Below are 23,752 nucleotides of genomic sequence, written 5' to 3'. Positions count from 1 at the left end.
GGTGTGAACCCAGCCTTAAAGTATGACTATGAGCCTAAGGGCTCATACACATGTATGTGTGCTGCCAGTGCTGCGGACTGCAAATATCGGTCCATGATGAACCAGCACCGGTTGTGTGCCCGCCTATTCTGTATGTGAACGCAATCTGCAACATTCTGTCTGAAATCGCAAAAAAATAAAAAAAATAAAAAAATAGACCATATTCAATTTTTTTGCAGCGTGGAGACATGGAAATCCCAAGGAAGTGGTCTGCTTCATATTTTGATTTTGCGGACCCATTCGGGCCGCAATACGGGCATGGGACATACATGTTCGTGTGCATGAGCCCTAAAGCTCCTAGGGGTCATTTATTAAGACCGGCGTTTTAGCTGGTCTTAACCCCTATATCTGCCAATGGTTCTGCCGAAGTTATGTCTGGCTTACATTGAGACAATTTTTTTATGCCTACTGGCCCGTCCCCTTCCCTGCCAAGCCCACTTTTTTAGACCTGGTGTGAGCAGGAAAAAGTCGAAATCTGTGCCATAAATATGGGTATTTCTGGATAATAAATGATCCCCTTAATCTAAAAACGAGCAACAGCTCTGGATCAAAGGAAATCAGAGTAGATCCAGCAACATTGACTGTCGGATGGTGCGCCTAATTTTCTATGAGAGGTATGCCTCATCATAAATTAGACGCAGCATCCAGCAGCGTGCCTGGTTATTACAGACGGGTGTATGCCGCCGGTCTATGGTTACATAAAGGACTTTCTAACAAATATATTCCTCTTAATATAAAACAAAAAAGGTGTTTGCATAAAAGACTTCTCTCCTCTATGAAAAGGGGCTTTGAAATAGAAACTGAACAGATCGCACTACACTCAACGGGATATGTTTGGCTCCGTTCAGGTTAGCGGTGTGCAAAATCGGCACTTCCGTCATTTTAATTGTTCTGCTCTTATAATGGAGCAAAACAACAGAAATCAACAGCCGTAGTGTGAAAGAGGCTTTACTGTGTCAAATCTAGATTTACTAACATAAAAAATATATTTAAAAAAAAAAAGGACACCAAAAACACAAAAAAGCTACAAAATAGCAAATCACCTTTACTTGTAACTATAAAGTGTTACATGAACAAGTCATTTTATTATAAGAATCATTAGTGTTGGCATCTTTTGTGTTACTGGAGTTTCTCCAGACTTTCCAATGTAGACAGTTATATATCCCTCAATACAAAATAAAGATTTGATGAAATATATAAAAATGTAATTAAATTTTATTACATAAGATGTAAATTTAGAGACCTTTTTGGTTTGAACCACTGGTCTATGAGATTTGATGTATTAGTATTACATTCACAGGTCATCTTAAGGTCGGTATCTATGTAGGCCGAGTCTAGTCCTTCTTGATGCGACCCTTGAAGTGGTCCATAAAATGAAAGGCTCCCAAGTAGTCCCCAAGTACAAAACCTAATTTAGCAGAAATGATACTAAAGACAAAAAAAAAAAAAAAAGATGGATTATTATATACACATTACAAAATCTAAGAAACTGTAAATGCTTAATATTAGATTCATGAGGTACCAGATATAAACACCCATCAGCCATAACATAAAAAAACAAAAAAAAACAAACAAAAAAACTTGTCAGCTCTACTATGCTACTCTCGCTGAGTATAGTGACAGACTTGCTGATTTTAATGGTCCATCACTTCTAGGCTAGTATTCAGTACTTACAGAGGAAACCTCACAGTGCGCACCAGCACGGCAAGGTAGAGGGGGCCAATGAGACTTTGGCAGTTTTTTTTCCTATGCAACAGGAAAGAAATCTGCCAGTCATGGGCAGGGGAGGGCAGGCCATGAGTCTCATTGGACTCGCAGTTCTGGCGCACACTGTGGGGTTTGCCTGGTCAGTCCTGTAAAAGTACTGGATACTAGCCTAGAAGTGAGACTGATGAAATCAGCAAGGGGCAGCGAGGTAGAGGTGACAGGTTACCTTAAGCACCATCTGCCTAAAAATGTGTAGGCCCCCTTGTGCCACAGAAACGTCTCAGAAGATGAGGCTTAGATTCCAGAACACCTCTGAAAGTGTTGTCTTGTGGTATCTTGAACCCAAGAGGTTAGCAGCAGATCCTTTAAAACAGGTATTACTATCTCAGTCAATAATGGAGATTGAAAAACCATAGGGTTACAAAAACAGTTTTGGAGGTGGGGGCTACATGGATCAGACCCTTAGCTTTTACAATCTGGCCCTTGTGAAAGTCATTTCAATTCTTACATTTACCCATTTTTCCTGGTCTCTTGATTCCCACCGGTCACGAGAATGGGGACAATTGTCCCCCATTTAAAAGGAGCAGCGCACACGCTTGTCCACCATTCCATCAAAAAGGGGAACATGGCCCGTGTTCTCGTGATCAGCAGGGGCCCCAGCGGTTAGACACCTGCCGATCAAACACTTATCGCCTATCCTGTGGATAGGAGTTAAGTTGCTGTGTAGACCCTTTCAAGGGGTTTTCTAGGAGTGTAATATTGATGACCTATCCTTAAGATAGTTCATCAGTATCTAATTAGTGTGAATTATATTCCCAGCACCTCTGCCGATCAGCTGTTTGAAGAGGCAGCAGTGCTCCTCATAATATAAAAAACACAGCACCATCCATTATATAGTGGCTATACCTGGTATTGCAGCTCAATCATATTTACTTGAATAGGACATTGCTTCATAAAGTCCATGTGACTGACGAAAGTGACATCACAGGCTTAGGAAGAGGCTGCGGCGCTCACAGGAGCACCGAGGCCTCTTCTAACAGCTGATCAGTGGATGTGCCGGGAGCATCCTGAGCATAGGTCATCAATAAGTAACTCCTGCAAAATAAACTATGTAAATCCAGAACTCACTTTTTAAATGCAAATACGACGTAGAGGCTGCGAGGCATCACCAAGTACACTTGTTCCTTTAGGATGGCATCAATGATCTTCTTGACGGCATAATCTGGCTCTAAAATTGGCAGTACCCTAGGCCATCTGGAGAACAGAAAAGAAAAATCAGAATGAACATCTCCCATACTTGAAGCTAACCTTATACAGTACAGAGAATTTCCATAAAGATTTTATTTATCAATGGATACAAAAAGCAAATACAGAATTCTGTCAACTAAACGAAAATGGACCTCATGCATGAAAACTAGTGCATGAAAGAACTATGCGTTTCCGCAGTGCTACTTTCATGATCAGACCTGCTGCAAAAAGAGGAAATCTGAAATCTTAATGATTTTAACTGGATCAATTGGTATTGTCGTGTCTACGTGAAAGGAGGAGAGCATGTAAACGTCACGCTTGTCTCTCCATTTCACCTCGAACAGTTCTTCGTTACACAAGGCAGCCCTCTCCCCCCTTGCAAGACGGCTGGTAACGAGCCGTTGGGGGGGAAGCCCCGGCGACTAGGTCGCGCGGTGCCACAGCAGCCAATCTGTTCTAAAAACAAGTGCCTGAAGAGGGGCACACTTGTGTAAAAATTGTCCACATAAAGATGGTACCCCTTGCCAAATAAGGGTGACACCAAGTCCCAGACTGTCTTCCCACTGCTCCCCAGGTACTCAAGGCAACCGACCAGCTCCAGGGTCTGATCTTTACCCTCATAGACTCGAAATTTGTGCGTATAGCCTGTGGCTCTTTCATAGAGCTTATACAATTTGACCCCATACCGGGCGCGCTTGCTTGGGATGTATTGTTTGAAGCCAAGGCGCCCGGTAAAATGTATAAGGGACTCGTCTATGCAGATGTTTTGCTCAGGGGTATACAAATCTGCAAATTTGGTGTTAAAGTAGTCTATGAGGGGCCAAATTTTGTGGAGCCGGTCAAAAGCTGGGTGGCCTCTGGGACGAGAGGTGCTGTTGTCACTAAAGTGCAGGAAACGCAGGATGGTCTCAAATAGTGTTCTGAACATGGCAGCAGAGAATATGGGCATGTGATGAATTGGGTTCATGGATCAATATGACCGCAATTCATGCTTTTTTGTTAGGCCCATGTTGAGGAGAAGGCCCAGAACAGTTTTAATTTCAGAAACTTGGACGGGTTTCCCCCGGAAAGACTAGGCATAAAAGCTTCCCGGGTTGGCGGATATAAATTTAGTGGCATACCGGTTTGTTTCTGCCACGACCAAATCCAACAGCTCTGCAGTCAAGAACAGCTCAAAAAACCCCAGTGCCGATCCGATCTGAGCTGTCTCAACCCGAACTCCAGACTGTGCGGTGAAAGGGGGAACTACTGGTGCGGCTGAAGTTGGGGGCTGCCAATCAGGGTTTGCCAGCACTTTAGGGACTCTACGGGCCTGTCTGTGCGGTGGCTGCGACGGGGGAACTAATGCACGTGCCACCGTACCAGCTTCAACTGCCCTTCTTGTGCTCGCCACTTCACCATGTTGTACGGCAGTGCTGGTACTAGGTCCAGAGTGGGCTGTGCTGCTGGTGTATGCCGCACCATGTAATCCGACAGCACCAGCCCCACTCTGCTGCCCTTGAAGCAGATCCTGCGCAACCTGTGGTCTAGCAACACGGGGCCGGGTACGCCTGGTGGTATCAGGGACCTCAACCTCCTCGTCCAAACTTTGGGTCAGACTGCCACTGCTTTCTACAGGTTCATATTCTGACCCGCTGGATTCGTCAGATGAGGGTTTCCATTCCTCATCCGACTGGGTCAGAAGCCTGTAGGCCTCTTTAGAATACCCCTTATTTGCCATTTGGTCAACTAAAATTAGGGGGTATCCCCTGAGACTACCCAAGAAAAAAAAGCAAGCCTGTCTTACAAATGGGAGGCTAGCGAAGTACCGGAAGCCGCTACGATTGATAAAAAAAAATATCAGATTTTTTTATCGTCGCAGCGCGTGTAAAGTGATTGTGCAGTGATCAAAAAAAATTAATATGTCAGGCCTGATCGGGCAAACACTGCGTTTTGGGTGAAGGGCGAACTAAGTTGACACTAATACTATTATAGATCTGACTGATCAGTTTTGATCACTTACAGATACTATAAAAGTACCAATGCTGATTAGCGATACGCTAATCAGTGACTGCGGTGCGGTGGGCTGGGCGCTAAACGATCGCTAACTACCTAACCAAGGGGCCTAAACTATCCTAAAACCTAACAGTCAATACTAGTGGAAAAAAGAAAAAAAAAAAAAAAGTGACAGTTTACACTAAGCAGGGGTGATCAAGGGGTTAATTGGGGGTGATCTGGGGCTAAGTGTGTGGTGTTTGGTGCTACTCACTGTGATGCCTGCTCCTCTGCTGAGACCAACCGACGAAAAGGACCAGCAGAGGAGCAGAGAAGCCATTTAAACACATATTTATAAATATAATGTGTTAACTGGCTTGCGATTAGTTTTTTTGAAAATCACCAACCTGCCAGCGATGATCATTGGCTGGCAGGCTGGTGACGAACTTCTCTAACGATTCCCGGCCCAGACTGCGCATGTGCGGGACGGCTCTGGACGAAATCTCGCGTCTCGCGAGATGACGCACGGATGCGTCAAGGAGGAATAAATCGACCACCTCCGGAACGCGATCCTGCGTGAGGCGGTTAACTTTCACATTGAAAAGCTAAAATCCTGTTCTAGTCATGTGACGATCACACAAGGATCATCAGATACGGTAGTGAAGTCTGGATCTGCGTGAGAACTATGTGACCAGAACAGGTTTTTCAAGATGATGTTTCTCATTCTCATTTTATTCAATTTGTTGTTTGGGAGCAGCACCTATACAAGCAGACAAACGACACGAGTTTGTGAGCGTTCACATGTCTGACTTAAAGGGGTTGTCTTACTTCAGCAAATAGTATTTATTATGTAGAAGTTAATACAAGCCACTTACTAATTTATTGTTATTATCTATATTGCTTCCTTTGCTGGTTGGATTTGTTTTTCCATCATATTATACACTGCTTGTTTCCATAGTTACGGCCACCCTGGAGTCCATTAGTGGTGGTCGTGCTTGCACAATATAGGAAAAAGCACTGGCCTTTCTGGTGGCTGGGACCGTGGGACTACAGCTAGGCTGCTGCTTTTTCCTTTAGTGAACAAGCTCTACCACCGCTGCTGGATTACAAGGTGGTCGTAACCATGAAAACGATCAGCGTATAATGTGGTGGAAAAAATGAATCCAGCCAGCATAGGAGGCAATATGGATAATGACAATACATTAGTAAGTGCCTTGTATTAACTTCCTCTACACGATGAATGCTATTTGCTGAACTGAGACAACCCCTTTAAGATTAGGGGAATTTAGATTCAGGGACTTTAGGAGGGGACTACAGTAAGTCAATTGTTTTTCATTGAGTTGTATTGTATTTTTTTTATTTTCTTGTGTAATCCCCATTTAGTATGTGTTCCATTATTGACAGCGCAGTCCAGTGCACATCTTGTCTAATGTATGCAGTCCTGGAACAGCTGTTTGAGAGTGCACATCTTTGATTAAAATGTGAGCAAATTGCCGCTTGGAATCGCACATCGAGTATCTAAACGAGCGAGTTTCAACACTGACAATTTGGAGAAGAGTTTTCTGCTCAGTCAGCAAGCACTCTATGGTATAGATGCGGGGGAGGGTGGTAGCGAGGAGACTCCGGAAAGTGAGGTAGGTAGCTGGATAACAGAAAGTGGGGTAGAGGGAAGAGTGCCAGGGAGGCTAGCCCTGATCTGACACACCACAACAGGTTTGCAAGGTTGGCAGATGCGGGGGATGTCAGTTCAGGGAGAGCACCGCTGCAGCCAGACACTTCCTCTGCCAGTCAGGGGAATGTCAGGTCCAGTAAGCATGGGACCAGGAGAGCAGGGCAGGCCAGATAGGTGCTGGTAGTGGGCGACTCAACGAGGGGTACAGATGGGGCAATCTGTCACAAAGACAGGGAACATCGAACGGTGTGTTGTCTTCCTGGCGCTCGAGTTGGACGCATCGAGGATCGGGTTGACAGATTACTGGGAGGGGCTGGAGAAGATCCAGCGTTCATGGTCCATATCGGAACCAATGACAAAGTTAGAGGTAGGTGGAGAGTCCTTAAAAATGATTTCAGGGATTTAAATCAAAATCTTAGGGCAAAGACCTCAAAAGGTAGTGGCCATACAAGAAAGGCAGCGGGAGATTAGGGAGGTTAACAAACGGATCAAGAACTGTGGGCAGATAAAGCTAATTAACTTGTCTAAGAAAAATGTGCAATGCCCCCCCACAGCAGAAACACTGGACAGATGTGTGGCAGACAGTAGTGAGACCCTTCATTGTATGTATAATATGTAAATATATATATATATATATATATATATATATATATATATATATATATATATATATATATATATATAAAATCCAGAACTGTGTAGTTGTTCATGTACATCTCATATTCTGAGCATAAGGCTAATGTAACGCACTCTTTCAATTACAGGCATATGGGTATATAATATGATAAAATGTTAATTTTCATGATACATACTTGGTTGCGCATCCGTAAAACATTCCAGTATTGATAAAATATGGGCAGACAATTGTGGTCTTCACACCAGTCTTTCCCAGAGCCAACATTTCAAGCCCAACAGATTCTGCAAACCCAATGGCTGCAAACTTACTAGCACAATAATCTGTAAGAGAAACAGATTTACACAGATTCACTACATGAGAACACGGCGTTCACTGACGACTTTTTTTTCCTTTTAGATAATATAAGACAATCACGATGGAGGATATGAAGACTGGTAGATATCTGATAAGACATGTACTCTTTTATGCTCCTCTAAGGCCTCTTTCATTTGAAGACTTATCTGTCTGCAAAATGCTTTCAGTGTTACTATGGCACCCAGGACGCTATTAAAGTCCTGGTTGCCATAGTAGTAGTGGGGAGCGGTATACTTACAGTCCGTGCAGCTCCCGGGGCGCTCCAGAGTGTTGTCAGAGCGCCCCATGCGCATGGATGATATGCCATGCGATCACGTGATCCATGCGCTTGGGGCGCCCTGACGTCACTCTGGAGCGCCTCGGGAGCCGCACGGACGGTAAGTATGCTGCTCCCCGCTCCCTACTACACTTTACCATGGCTGCCAGGACTTTGGCGACCCGGCAGCCATGGTAACCATTCAGAAAAAGCTAAACGTCGGATTCGGCAATGCGCCGAAACGACGTTTAGCTTAAGGCCGGATCCGGATTAATGCCCTTCAATGGGCCTGACCGCAGGGATCAGAAACTTTAGGATTAATTTTTTTTTCCAGTATCCCTCCCCCCTGCACCCCTGAGTTATTTTTCACACGGTGGGAGGTGCAGGGGGAGGGTTGCGGGCGGTGCGGGAGGCGGGATCCCCCGCCCGCCTCCCATTGCATAATCGTTGGCGTCTAGTGGGTATACCAGGGTGCCAGCACATTGCTGGCACCCTGGTATAAACTGCTGACATCGGTGATGCGATGTCAGCCGTTTAACCCTTTCCATACAGCGGTCCAGTACGGACCGCTGTATGGAAAAGGTTAACAGCTCAGGGAGCTCCCTCCCTCTCCCATCGGGGGGCTGCTGTGCCCTTGCAGCCCCCCGAATGGAGAGGGAGAGAGCTTCCAGGCAGCCCCCCCAAGCCCCGTCCTTACCCTTCCCCGTCTGCGCAGTTCTGGCAACTACTGAGCAGACGGGGAAGGTTCCCATGGCAACAGGACGCCTTCTCAGGCATCCTGCTGTCCATGGTTCTGAACAGATCTGTGCTGAAAGCATAGATCTGTTCAGACAAAGTGTAAGTAAAATACAGTACAGTACAATATATATTGTACTGTACTGTATTATGCAGACATCAGACCCACTGGATCTTCAAGAACCAAGTGGGTCTGGGTCAAAAAAAAAAGTGGAAAAAGTGAAAATAAAGTAAAAATCAAAAAACACATTTATCACTGATTAAAAATGAAAAAAATAAAATTCCCTACACATGTTTGGTATCGCCGCGTCCGTAACGACCTGATCTATAAAACGGTAATGTTACTTTACCCGAACGGTGAACGCCATAAAAATTAAAAACTATGATGAAATTGGAATTTTGCCCACCTTACTTCCCAAAAAAGGTAATAAAAGTGATCAAAAAAGTCGCATGTACGCCAAAATTGTAACAATCAAACCGTTATCTCATCCCGCAAAAATCATACCCTACCCAAGATAATCGCCCAAAAACTGAAAAAGTTATGGCTCTTAGACTATGGAAACACTAAAACATGATTTCTTTTGTTTCAAAAATGAAATCATTGTGTAAAACTTACATAAATAAAAAAAAAGTATACATATTAGGTATCGCCGCGTCCGTATTGACCGGCTCTATAAAAATATCACATGACCTAACCCCTCAGATGACCACCGTAAAAAAATAAAAATAAAAACTGTGTAAAAAAAGCCATTTTTTGTCATCTTCCGTCACAAAAAGTGTAATAGCAAGCAATCAAAAAGTCATGTGCACCCCAAAATAGTGCCAATAAAATAGTCATCTCATCCCACAAAAAATGAGACCCTACTTAAGATAATCGCCCAAAAATTGAAAAAAACTATGGCTCTTAGACTATGGAGACACTAAAACATTTTTTTTTTTTTTAAATGAAATTATTGTGTAAAAAACTTACATAAATAAAAAAAATTGTATACATATTGGGTATCACCGCGTCCGTGACAACCTGCTCTATAAAATTAGCACATGATCTAACCTGTTAGATGAATGGTGTAAATAACAAAAAAAAAAAAAAACCGGTGCCAAAAAAGCAATTTCTTGTTACCTTGCCGCACAAAAAGTGTAATTTAGAGCAACCAAAAATCATATGTACCCTAAACTTGTACCAACAAAACTGCCACCCTATCCCGTAGTTTCTAAAATGGGGTCACTTTTTTGGAGTTTCTACTCTAGGGGTGCATCAGGGGGGCTTCAAATGGGACATGGTGTCAAAAAAACCAGTCCAGCAAAATCTGCCTTCCAAAAACCGTATGGCATTCCTTTCCTTCTGCGCACTGCCGTGTGCCTGTACAGCAGTTTACGACCACATATGGGATGTTTCTGTAAACGACTGAATCAGGGCCATAAATAATGAGTTTTGTTTGGCTGTTAACCCTTGCTTTGTAACTGGAAAAAAAATATTAAAATGGAAAATCTGCCAAAAATGTGAAATTTTGAAATTGTATCTCTATTTTCCATTAAATCTTGTGCAACACCTAAAGGGTTAACAAAGTTTGTAAAATCAGTTTTGAATACCTTGAGGGGTGTAGTTTATAGAATGGGGTCATTTTTGGGTGGTTTCTATTATGTAAGCCTCGCAAAGTGACTTCAGAGCTGTAGTGGTCCCTAAAAATTGGGTTTTTGTAAATTTCTGAAAAATTTCAAGAATTGCTTCTAAACTTCTAAGCCTTGTAACATCCCCAAAAAATAAAATATCATTCCCAAAATAATTCAAACATGAAGTAGACATATGGGGAATGTAAAGTCATCACAATTTTTAGGGGTATTACTATGTATTACAGAAGTAGAGAAACTGAAACTTTGAAATTTGCTAATTTTTCCCAATTTTTGGTAAATTTGACATTTTTTTATGCAAAAAAAAAATATTTTTTTTAACTTTATTTTTACCAGTGTCATGAAGTACAATATGTGACGAAAAAACAATCTCAGAAGGGCCTGGATAAGTCAAAGCGTTTTAAAGTTATCACCACTTAAAGTGACAGTGGTCAGATTTGCAAAAAATGGCCTGGTCCTAAGGTGTAATAAGGCTGTGTCCCTAAGGGGTTAAGAGTCTACTAGAGGAAGGGTAAAACGAGTACAGAGTTTCACCGTCTGCAGTGTTACAGATTTTACACGTATTATTGACCATACACTTTGCTCTGCATGTTTGGCTTATGTACTTTAACCCTAACATCACTTTGTATGATAAGATATTAGCTGCAACTATAGTCAAAGGTCACTCCTTTTACTAATAAAAACCAGCAGGTAACAGTTTCCTGAGGTTTCCCAGGCATAGCAGAATACCCGAGATCCATATTTCAGCTCGGACTGTATGTAACAGCAGACTTCTGTTCCACCTTTTGTACAATTTGGATATAGATATTTTCTACAAATTCCTGCCTGGAAGACTCTTAGCCCGGTCTAGGTCCCAGTTCCAAAAATCAGTAGGAGTTTCATGATGTAAAGTGAGATCTACACAATCTGGTAAAGGACTGCTAAACATTTAGAAATGGCAACCTGTCCAGCAAAGAGAATGTGCAAGCCTGGCCTTAGTAGTCAGTATACAGCTCCCCTTTAGAGACCATTCACACGACTGTAAAATTGCAGAATGGGTGCGGACCCAATCATTTGATTGAGACCGCAAAAGGATGCAGACAGTAAACCCTGCAAAAAATATATATATATAAAACATGTTCTATTCTTGTCCGCAATCGCAGACAAGACAGGGCATTTCTATAATGGGCCGCCTGTTCCGCAAATTGCAGAACTTACACAGGCGGCATCATTGTTTTACGGATCCGTAATTTGCGGAACGCAACATACCGCGCGGTCGTGTGAATGCGCCCTTACAGTTACAGCAGTGTCCACTTTCCTAGCCCTCAGAGCAGGCTCCTAACTTCACTAGTAGTCACAGCAGCCCCCTTTTCTTACACACTAGTCACAACAGACCCAAACCTCACCTCTCCAATAGTCCCATTAGCCAGCCTTCAAGTAGTGTCAGCAGCAGTGTCACACCTTGCTAACTGGTTAATGTGCGTGTGCCGTCAGAAAATGATTATTTAAATCATCCTGTTTTATGTTAAACATATACTTTACAGTTTGTCAATTTTTCTCAATTTAACATGACACTATCTATTTAAACAAAAAAGTTAATTCTGCACTTTTCAGCAGTCACCCCATTATCATCGCAAGCAGAATTACAGTGACATGGAATGTTTGTCTATAGATAACACATATTCACAATAGATGATATCAGAGGTTATCCTTTCCCTCCTGACTTCGAGTCACAAACCTTGTCTAAAAGAACAGCACAAGTTTATATTTTTAAAATATAGATATTAACTTGGGAAAAAAAAACAAAAAAAAAAAAAACACCCAAAATACTTAAAAAAAAATTTTTATAAAATTTTTCATTTTCTGATGACACATTTTAGGTATTTTCTCACCTGCTAATCCATTGACTCCGATAAGTCCAGCAGAACTTGCAATGCTCACGAGATGCCCATGATTGGAGGCCATCATTGCCGGAAGGAAAGCTTTATAAGTCTAGAAGTCCAAAAAAATTATCCACAAATTTTCCAAGAAATCAAAGATTTATATAGGCAAAAATGCAGTATATTTTATAGGTATTGCAACTTAGTAATGTATGTATAAAGATGGATATTGCTTATGGTGGCCCTTGGCTGTTCACACTGACACAAAGGACGGCGAGCAGTGGGAAAGCCACAGAAGGAAGAAATACAGCCCCAAATAAAGAGCAAGATGAAAACTAGTGTCTGTGCGAGGCCTCCGACTAGGTGTTTACTTGATCATTCCCAATGGCTGTTTCCAGGGAACAGAACACAAAATGTAATTTTGAAAATCCTATAAATCCAAGCCGTTTTATTAAAAGAAATAAAAAACATAAAAGACAGACAATGAATCTCCAGTAAAAGATTCTTGTGAAAAGACAGAATAATAGAACTTTTAAAGGCACTCAAAACTCAAAATCTGGTATTCTCCGATGTGTACCAGGAATGTGGTCTCAGTGGTTCATTTACAAGCCTATATAGTCTATAGCAAAAAACGGTAGTAGGGTTTTCTAGTTTAGATCGACATACACTGTACAAAACTTCTATTTTTATTATTTGACCTGACATGGTTATCCCTTTATGCCGCCGTTTTGATTTTTGGAGGTAGACCTACCATTTACATGACAGGATTATGTAAGAATTTGAATGCATCTGTGCAAAAGGAAAATCGGGTATGGCCTTCAACACCAGTAGCCTATCCACTTCTTAGATTGAGGTGTTCTGCACCCAGAGATACCCTTTTACCAAGACTAGAAAAATAATAGGTTCCAGGTAGGCTCCAGAATATACACCACTAGTAGTGACGTTTTTGGGTTGTTGGCGATGTTAGTTAGCGATGATCTGGCAGTGTAATACTGCTGCCGATTACCTGATGAACAAGCAAATGCTCCTTCATCGGGCAGTTGGAATCTTTCAACAGGCTTAAAAATCATTTGCCGGCAGCAGATTGTGCTGTGTAATCACAATCTGCTGCCGGCAAACACCTAGTCAGTATAGGGACAAGCAAAGGCACTAGCGATCGCGCCTCCTCATACTGTTGCTTCATGTAATAGCAGCGGTCTCCTCCACAAAAACAAGCAGGTGATTTCCGGGAAGGAAAGCTCCTGACAATCGCCAGCATGGTTGGTGTATGTAATACAGCCTTAAAGGGGTTGTCTCACTTCAACCATTAGTATTTATTATGTAGAGAAAATTAATACAAGGCACTTAGTAATGTATTGTGATCGTCCATATTGCCTCCTTTGCTGGCTGGATTCATTCCATCGCATTATACGCTGCTCATTTCCACGGTTATGACCAGCAGCAGTGGTCATGCTTGCACAAGCACCTGCCTGTGTGCACTCCCACAGTCCCCGCCACCAGAGAGGCAAGCACGACCACCGCTGATGGGTTGCAGGATGGTCGTAACCCCTGGAAACAAGCAGTGTGTAATGTGATGGAAAAATGAATCAAGCCAGCAAAGGAGGCAATATGGACAATCACAATACATTAGTATGTGGCTTCTGCTAACTTTATCTACATGATAAATGACATTTGCAGAAGTGACACAACCTCTTTAATCTTGACAGGAAAGCAAAATCTGTGGTGCAGACAAATCCCGTATTTGAACAAAGCCTTATGGTTTCCTGAACCACACTAGCCATTTTCCTTTTTTGGAAATGCATTGGATGTCATCATTTCTGCAAAGTATCACTTGGTGCATTTGGTTACAAATTTAGGAGCCAAATTATATTTTTTTGGTCACACTATTTTTTCAAAATACAAGATATAAATTAGACTGTGGACTGACCAACCCAACCGAACATTTACCCTAGACTGCACACGAGCATTGATTTACCCAGAAATGTGCCATAGTGTTCACTTGCATGGTCTTCTCCACAAGGGCGTCAGGGGAGTCTATAAATTTCTTTCCGGTCACAATGCCTGCGTTGTTAATTAAGATAGTGATATCTCCAACTTCTTTCTTCACCTAATGGAGTGAGAAACAAAGTACAGGGTACATGGATTATAATATACACTATGCATATACTTACTAATTGAGGACCATAGAAATATCAATGCTGGGCGCTATATGTCTATTTACAATTCATATATCCAGAAGAATGCAGGTAGTGGAATTCTACTTCCTTAGGTGTCATGCACACAAACGTATTTTCTTTCCATGTCCGTTCCGTTTTTATTCGCAAAAAAAAAAAAATGGAAGTTTACTCCATGTGCATTCCGTTTCCGTATGTCCGTATTTCCGTTCCCCAAAAAAATAGAACATGTCCTATTATTATATAGCACAGGATAGCACTGTTCTATCAGGGGCCAGTTTTTCCGTTCCGCAAAATATGGAATGCACACGGATGTCATCCGTATTTTAGCGGATCCGTTTTTTGTGGACTGCAAAATACATAAGGTCGTGTGCATGAGGCCTTAAAGGGGTTGTTCACCCACATGGATAGACAGATCCTCCAGCGTAGCCGGATCCGCTGTGGGATTCGGACTTCTCAGCCATTCAGGTCTATTGACTGCATTTTGGTGAACACTGAGTATGTGAAGGGAAATTCTTCCAGTTTATACACCGAACATTTAAAAAGGCTGCAGTTGGCCAAACGTATGCCGAAAATTGTCAAAGGATGACATATGCAATTATAGAGCACATGGTTTCATACTCTGGGACCATAAATTCAACCCTCAAATTACATGGAATTTTTGGTACAAGTCGGGTAGGCAATGTGGTAAATACCAATGAAGCTGTGTTGGATATGGATTGGGGGAGGGTTCCTCTTCCAGCACACAGAATATACTAAATAAATGATTTGACAGGTCTTCATCAGGATTTGAACTCCAGACTGTCCGGCAGAAGAGTTCCCATTTCACTACAGACCTGCTCTGTTGAAAGGGTTGAATTTTCTGTGTTTATTTAGTTTTATGCCTGTGAAGGAAATAGCCTTCTAAACAGTTTATCACTGAAATGAAAGCAAAAAGATAAATAAAAAATGCGCAATCTACCAATCACCATAAATATGTTCATTATATTGTACAGCTTATTTTGATTACAGGGATACCAAATATTGTTTTGTGATATTTCATACTAAAACTTTAATTGCTTTAGCTTTATTTTTTTTTATTTTTTAGTAACAATAAGGCCTCTTTCAGACGGGCGTTGCGGGAAAAGATGCAGGTGCGTTGCGGGAACATGCGCGATTTTTCCGCGTGAGTGCAAAACATTGTAATGCGTTTTGCACTCGCGTGAGTAAAATCGCCATGTTTGGTACCCAAACCCAAACTTCTTCACAGAAGTTCGGGCTTGGGATCGGTGTTCTGTAGATTGTATTATTTTCCCTTATAACTTGGTTATAAGTGAAAATAATAGCATTCTGAATACAGAATGCATAGTAAAATAGCGCTGGAGGGGTTAAATATTTTTTTAACTCACCTTAATCCACTTGATCACGCAGCCGGCATCTCTTCTGGCTTCTTTCTTTGCTTTGTGCAGGAACAGGACCTGTGGTGACGTCACTCTGGTCATCACATGGTCCGTCACATGATCTTTTACCATGGTGATAGATCATGTGATGGACCATGTGATGACCGGAGTGATGTCACCACAGGTCCTGTTCCTGCACAAAGCAAAAAAAAAAAAAAAAAAAAAAAAAGCCAGAAGAGATGCCGGCTGCGCGATCAAGTGGATTAAGGTGAGTTAAATTTTTTTTTTTTTAACCCCTCCAGCGCTATTGTACTATGCATTCTGTATTCAGAATGCTATTATTTTCCCTTATAACCATGTTATAAGGGGAAATAATAATGATCGGGTCTCCATCCCGATCGTCTCCTAGCAACCGTGCGTGAAAATCGCACCGCATCCGCACTTGCTTGCCTGTATGAAACCTTAACATTCCCGATAGTAGCCCTGGATCCGTGGCTGCTTGAAGCCCTCTTGGAAAAATCCCTCCCTAAGGCCTCATGCGCCGGCCATGCCCATGGTACAGTAGGGGTGGGCGATATGGCCTAAAATCTATATTGCGATATAATTTTAAGCATGTGCAATATGCGATATATATTGCGATATATTGTTTTCTATATTGGGGGGGGGGGGGGGGTGTTTAAATTTATTTTATTTTTTCACTTTTTATTTATTAACTATTGGCCTCCTTAAGGGCTAGAACCCTTGTCATATTCACCCTAATAGAGCTCTATTAGGGTGAATAGGACTTTACACTCTCCCTGCTGCCCTGTGCATAGTGCACACAACAGCAGGGAGCTGACCATGGCGCCAGCCTCTCATGTGCTCCCCCAGCCTCTGATCTGCCCCCCTTCCCCAGCCTCTGATCTGCCCCCCTTCCCCAGCCTCTGATCTGCCCCCCTTCCCCAGCCTCTGATCTGCCCCCCTTCCCCAGCCTCTGATCTGCCCCCCTTCCCCAGCCTCTGATCTGCCCCCCTTCCCCAGCCTCTGATCTGCCCCCCTTCCCCAGCCTCTGATCTGCCCCCCTTCCCCAGCCTCTGATCTGCCCCCCTTCCCCAGCCTCTGATCTGCCCCCCTTCCCCAGCCTCTGATCTGCCCCCCTTCCCCAGCCTCTGATCTGCCCCCCTTCCCCAGCCTCTGATCTGCCCCCCTTCCCCAGCCTCTGATATGTCCCCTCTGGTAACGCAAACCCCCCTCCCCAGTATTAATCATTGGTGGCAGTGGCAGCCAGGAGTTACCGATCGGTTACCATGGCAGCCAGGAGTCACGCTGCTGAAGTCCTGGCTGCCATGGTATGTTAGTGAGCAGCGCATTATACTCACGTGCGCTGTGGCCGCCGGTCGCTCCTTCTTCTGTCTGTGCGGCGGATAGCTAATGCTTACAGCATTAGCAATGCGCCGCACAGACCTATGAGAAGAAGGAGCGACCGGCGGCCACAGCGCACGTGAGTATAATGCGCTGCTCTCTGCTCACTAACATACCATGGCAGCCAGGACTTCAGCAGCGTGACTCCTGGCTGCCATGGTAACCGATCGGAGCCCCAGCATTACACTGCTGGGGCTCCGATCGGAACTGCAAACTGCCACCAATGATGGGGGGGAGGAGGGGGACCCTGTGGGATATGGCCGGCACATTCATTGGTGGCGCAGTGGCCACAGTCCCTCCCCTCCTCCTCCTACTCTGTCCTCATTGGTGTTCAGCGGCAACCCGCACAGTGGGGAGGGATTCCCTCCTCCTCCTCCTCCTCCCTCCGCTGTGCCGGCCGGCTCAGGAGAACATGGTGCGCGCGATCATATCGCGGTCTGGCGATATGGCGAAAATCCATATCGTGGCCCAAATTCATATCGCATATCGCCTATACCGCCCACCCCTACTGTGTACCAACAAATTGTGATCTGCAATGCACGGGCACCAACCGTGTGGCTGCCGTCTGCAGACATGGACCCTTGAATGGGGTCTGCGATCTGCACCACAAAAAGTACTACTACTTTTGCACTAATTTTTTGCGTTGCGAAGGCACGGGCTGAAAACCCACGGAAGCACTCCATAGTGCTTCCGATCCCTGCATCCATTCCGCACCGTATGTTCTGGATTGTACGGTGCACACAAGGCCAGTGCCAGTATATTGCAGACCCGTTGTTTGCGGGCAGCAATACAGGTAAAGCGGCCTACAGTCGTGTGCATGAGGCCTTAGACACAGGATTGTGGCTGACATCACATCTGCAGGGCAGGGTGGATTTGATTTAAATCAAACTGATTTAAATCACAATTTAAATCACTAGTCAGTAAGGCTTAATTTAAATCGTAGTTTTCTATAAAGACTAATTCTTGCTGGTATAACTTATAATATGCAAGTAGATGAAGATTTTTAGAATAACAACTTTTCATATTAGTTTGATTCTGCATTCATAGGTTTGTAGAAGTTAGGATTAAGGTCTTTTTCTCAACTCTGTTCATGTTATAAAATTTTTGCTGTGAAGAGGCATGTGATCTCTGCTGAGTCAAATTCAGTTTTGAGACCTGCAAAAGTAAACCAAGCATCTGTGATAATATCTTGTAGGCAGAGAAACTGCCCAATAATCTGCTACTTTAACACTTGCGGCAGTGTGATCCGGCGGGCAGTTCCGTAGTTGGACGCCGGATCCACATGTGACAAAGCATTTGTGAGACGGATCCGGATGAGGATCAGTCTTAAAAATGCATTGCAAGAGCGGATCCGTCTCTCCGCTTGTCATGCGGACAGACGGATCAGTCTTGTATCTTTTTTCACATTTTTACCGATCTGCGCATGCGCAGTCCAGAAGGACTGATCCGGCATTTTGAATGCTGGATCCAGCACTACATTCCTATAGGGAAAAATGCCGGATCTGGCATTCAGGTAAGTCTTCAGTTTTTTCCGCTGGAGATAAAACCGTAGCATGCTACGGTTTTATCTTTTGCCTGATAAGTCAAAATGACTGAACTGAAGACATCCTGATGCATCCTGAACGGATTACTCTCCATTCAGAATGCATGGGGATATGCCTGATCAGTTCTTTTCCAGTATAGAGCCCCTGTGACGGGGCTCTGGAAGAGCATGACATGGTGAATGGATTAATGGGATTTATTTACCAAAAAAAAAATTAAACTTATACAGCCTTATTTTACATAATTAAAAAACTAATCTTTATTTCATGATGGAATAACCTTTGGATGGTAATATATTTTGCTCAAAAAGCATTTTATATAAAAAAAAAAAAAATATCTGATTTAAATAAAAAAAAAGTTTTTTTTTTTAAAATCATTGATTTTTATCCACCCTGCCTGAGAGGCAAGGTCACTGATTATGTTGCGTCTACAGAGCAGAGCCTTACAAGCCTAGCCACTCCTGAAATGTAGACATGTCATCGGGATAGGGAACCAATGCAGTGAAAAATGTCACGTGACTCCTATGGAGTGCAGGAAAATGGGGCATTACAGGTAAAAAAAATAATATCACTATTAGTAAGCGATAGTATGTGTTGCTTCCTGTCAATAAATGGTGAAAATGGCAAAACTGGAACACCCTTTAATAGTTATTTGTTGCAACTATGCATAAATCTAATTTCAAATGTTTTTCTTCCTAAAAGCAACAAGTGAATGGACAGTCTTATGTAAATGCGTAAATGAACTGCGGTTTCTTTACAAAGTAAGAAGAAAGACATAAAAAAAAAAATAGAAAAAAAGAGAAAGGGGCTGCCAACTGATGATGCAAAGGATAACTGGCCACAAATATACCCCACCCTTAAAAAAAAAAAAATGCATAAAATCATTCGGCGTTAGCTGATTATCTGTAGATGTTAATTGAACAATGAGACTTATTTTCCCATCTCACAGCTTGGAAAAAATTTTATTAAGAGTTTTACGTAAAGCTGTCTTTCTAGGAAACTGTGCAGTTAACAACATCAAAGAGGGGAAAAAAAAAGGACCAAGCCAAATCTGTCGGGCTCGCCAATTTTCTGTACATCTCTGTAGAGCTGGAGAACTCTGCCAGAGATCTAAATTGGGTTTGTCTGAAAATTACGCATGTGACAAAAGTGCAGTTATGTAAGACACTTTTGGAAAATTCCAATTAAATCTAAATATCGCGCTAAGGACAGTGTTTAAAGGGAACCTGTCACCGGGATTTTGTGTATAGAGCTGAGCACATGGGTTGCTAGATGGCTGCTAGCACATCCGCAATACCCAGTCCCCATAGCTCTGTGTGCTTTTATTGTGTAAAAAAAAAAAAACGTTTGATACATATGCAAATTAACCTGAGATGAGTCCGGTCCCTGTTTTACACAATAAAAGCACACAGAGCTATGGGGACTGGGTATTGCGGATGTGCTAGCGGCCATCTAGCAACCCATGTGCTCAGCTTTACACACAAAATCCCAGTCACAGGTTCCCTTTAAAGACACAATTACAACCCAGGGAGGGCAAAAATTTACACTATTGAATCTAGATTCCTGTGTCTGCCACAGCCAGTGTACATTAGTTTTCATTTGTCACATAGAAGTTATTACTGTTAAACCATTACAGCATTTTCTTTTGCCTATAATACAAGGGACACAAAAAAGCAACAGCCCCTTTAAATATTCTCTGCACAGCGCTCCGCCAGATCTGCAACACAACCCTATTTAGTTTATTGCAATACGGCCCCATCAATTGTCTTTGCTGGGAAAGTATCCCAAACAGTTGTCTACAGAGGGGGGCCTAGTTTAGTGAATGACATTTCCTTTCTAGAGAAGAGCTAATTTGCATACTTATAGGGGCCGTCAAGATTTCTGCCTTTCCGCAGGTTAGGTCATCAATACCAGATCGGTGGGGGTCCGACACCCCACACACCTGCTGATCATCTAGAACTACACAGCTCCATCCATTGTGCAGTGGACAGAACTGGTAACTGCAGCACTGCTCCCATTCTCTTCAATGGGAACAGCATTGCAGTTACCAGCTTTATCCACTACACTCTCGTTACGGCACCAAAAATCCTGAGGATAGGCCATCAATAGCAATATCAACATCCACCCTGTTAACTGTGGAGTATATTCTGTATGAGTCTCCATACACCTGCTGGATCTCTTCAATGAGAACTCGTAACACTCTTCCCTCAAAGAGCTGGGAGACCACTGTAAACTAAACAAAAAATGTTCATCGGGAGACAATGCATTAAAGAGAATGTATACGGTTATTTTATTGTTTGTTTTTTTTTTTACCATTTTTCTTATTCTACACTTTATTTTTTATACATGGTTATGTGGGCAACCATCTAGCCTGAGCTGTTGAGCCACACAGATACAAGTAACCGCAGAAAAAAAACAGGGTAGATTTACTAAGGGTCCATTTACACGTCCGTAGTGTATTGCTGATCCGCAATACACCGGCCGGCACCCCCATAGAACATGTTCTATGAACTATTTTTTTCCGGTGACAAGGACTGGAAATGTGGATGCAGAGTTGCAGACAGCACACTGTTCAGGATAATTGCGGAACGGGTGCCGACACATTCTACAGACGCGTGAATGGACCCCAAGACTGTACAGTGGAGTAAGATGCGCCATATTTAGTAGGAGGTAGGCCGCTTAGTAAATTTGGCACATTTTCAAATCTATGCGTCACAAATCTAAATCTATGCCAGCTACAGTAAGAGCAGATGTAGATTTGTATAAATGTATGCCATAACTTATAGTAAATCTGGTGGACCATATCCCTCCTGCTAAGTCCCACACAGTTTTCTCGGCCCCTGTGCTCCACTGACTTCCATAGAATACCGTAGAAAGGGAGCAGGGGTGGGGGGCTTTGGGTGAGTAGGTGAACTCTGTCCGCCTAGCATTCATGATGGATCCTGTGTTATCTGCCTCCAGCTTTGTAATAGAGGTGTTACATGTCACGTTAATCCTGCCTGTGATGATAATGAGAAGACTGCTGAGAAGTGGTCTCTACAGAGCAGGATGTGTCAGCTTATTGTGAGGCTCACTCATCTTTTGTCAAATCTCCTGGTCAGTAATTTCTTAGTCATAGATGTGAGAAGGTTCCTGGTACAGCACCCAAGGGAGCTGCACTATGGCTTTCAGCAACTCTTAAATGTCCAATCTGTACAATTTTATACAGAGCAGAATGTAGCCGGGGGATGCTAACAAGCCACTTGCCTTGGCCAGGCCATTTAGAAACAAGGCTGGGGCAGCTAAGTGAGTCCTCTGGTAAAAGTGAAGATGCATTTACATGGGCCGTCGAGAAGACCATTATTCTTCGCAATAACTGCCTGCTCGTTAAAGGCGGAGAGGTCTCACCTCCTACAGATTCACTGCTTCTGTGCAGCAGATCCCTGCTTACACAGTATGATCTGCCACCCAGAGCGTTTTGCTCATTCATGGGGTGATCTGAGGCACCTTTACAAGGGCCTATTACGAAAGTTTGTTCCCGATGATCGGCCTGAAAAAAAAAAAAAAAAAAAAAAAGCCACGCGAATCCTCCATAAGTATAGCTACAGCTCTGAACAGAGATGAATCCCCTGCTCCAGCACAGCTTCATGAAGAGGCGCACAGGTCATCCCGGACTCTAGAAGGACAAGAGACAACCCTTGTGGGATTAGGCTACTTTCACACTCGCATATGGTGCAGATCCGTCATGGATCTGCACAGACGGATCCACACAGATAATACAACCGCATGCATCCGTTCAGAACGGGTCAGTTTGTATTATCTTTAACATTGCTAAGACGGATCCGTCATGAACACTATTGAAAGTCAATGGGGGACAGATCCGTATTGTGTCAGTGAAAACGGATCCATCCCCATTGACTTACATTGTGTGTCAGGACGGATCCGTTTGCCTCCACATCGTCAGGCGGACACCAAAACGAGCAGAATGGAGGCGGAGGCAAACTGATCCTTATCCATTCAGAATGCATTAGGGCAAAACTGATCCGTTTTGGAACGCTTGTGAGTGCGCTGAAACGGATCTCACAAACGGAAAGCCAAAACGCCAGTGTGAAAGTAGCCTTAGCAGCCACTGTTTTTCCCGGAAGAAAACATACAATAAAAAAAAAAAAAAAAAAAAAAAAAAAAAAGTCTGAACAGAAATCCAAAAACAATAAGTAGAGGATTTATATTTGACATACTTTTTGGGGGAAAATTTGGAAAGACGGGGATTAAACACAAAGGACATACCTGGTCTGCAACCCTGTACACCTCTTCCCTCTTGCTGCAGTCACACGTGTATGTGTGCACCCGCACAGCGCCATTTTTCTTAGCCAGCCTGCTCGTTTCCTTATTGCCCTCTTCATTTATGTCCCACAACACCAGAGTAGCGCCAAGGCGGGAAAACTCGAGCGCCATAAGACGTCCTATCCCGCTTCCAGCTCCAGTAATAAGCACCAGTTCGCCAGCAACATTCTTTCTTCGAGATGGGAGAAGCCATAAGATGATGGACTCCAATGTCAAATAGATTGTAAGAAGCAAAACTTTCAATGTCTCCAAGAAAAAGTTCATGATGGAAGGATTGTAGGTGCTTTTATGTGCAGGAAACCTGTAGAATAACAATCAATATTTAGCACAGAAAGGACAAAATATAAAAAGCACACACCTAAAGTACACTTAACCCATTAGGCCACAGGTAAGAGGCTTTTTCCGCTGTGGATTTTACGTGAAATCTGTAGCGAAAGTCCAAGATGTTTCTGCAACAGAATGTGCACCGCTGAGGATTATTTCAGCAGTTTTTTTTATCCACCATATTTATTTTACTATAAACTGATAGATTTTTGGTGCAGAATCCCACTGAAAACTGGTATGGTGGAGCTCAGCTCAGACCGGAGGGCAATGTCATTAGGCTAAATGCACACGATCAGGATTGGGTCATCCACATTCTATGAGAATTTAAAATTCTCATGTACACAATGCAGATTTTGTTTTCTGTACGGATTATTTTTCCCAACTGGATTCTCTCTATTCACTTCAATAGGGAGAGTAAAATCTGCACCAATTGAAGCGGATTGTCCGTACGGATTCTCCGCACCTAAATCCTGAACATGTGCATTTACCCTTACAATCCA

General features: G+C 43.0%; 1 protein-coding gene across 1 annotated transcript; it reads right to left on the bottom strand.

Moving 5' to 3' along the window:
* Positions 1–1,059: 1,059 nt before the first annotated feature.
* On the bottom strand, positions 1,060–23,230 carry LOC122938225 (epidermal retinol dehydrogenase 2-like). Its single transcript, XM_044293601.1, has 6 exons — positions 22,872–23,230; positions 14,086–14,217; positions 12,123–12,222; positions 7,453–7,597; positions 2,875–3,000; positions 1,060–1,467 (listed from the first exon to the last, which is right to left on the bottom strand). The coding sequence occupies exons 1-6, from the start codon at positions 23,190–23,192 to the stop codon at positions 1,374–1,376; spliced, it is 918 nt and encodes a 305-aa protein (XP_044149536.1). The 5' UTR covers positions 23,193–23,230; the 3' UTR covers positions 1,060–1,373.
* Between the last annotated feature and the right edge of the window lie 522 nt (positions 23,231–23,752).

This window comes from Bufo gargarizans, chromosome 5 (assembly GCF_014858855.1).
Source record: "Bufo gargarizans isolate SCDJY-AF-19 chromosome 5, ASM1485885v1, whole genome shotgun sequence".
NCBI lineage: Eukaryota > Metazoa > Chordata > Amphibia > Anura > Bufonidae > Bufo > Bufo gargarizans.
This window is presented reverse-complemented; position numbering and strand designations above follow the sequence as displayed.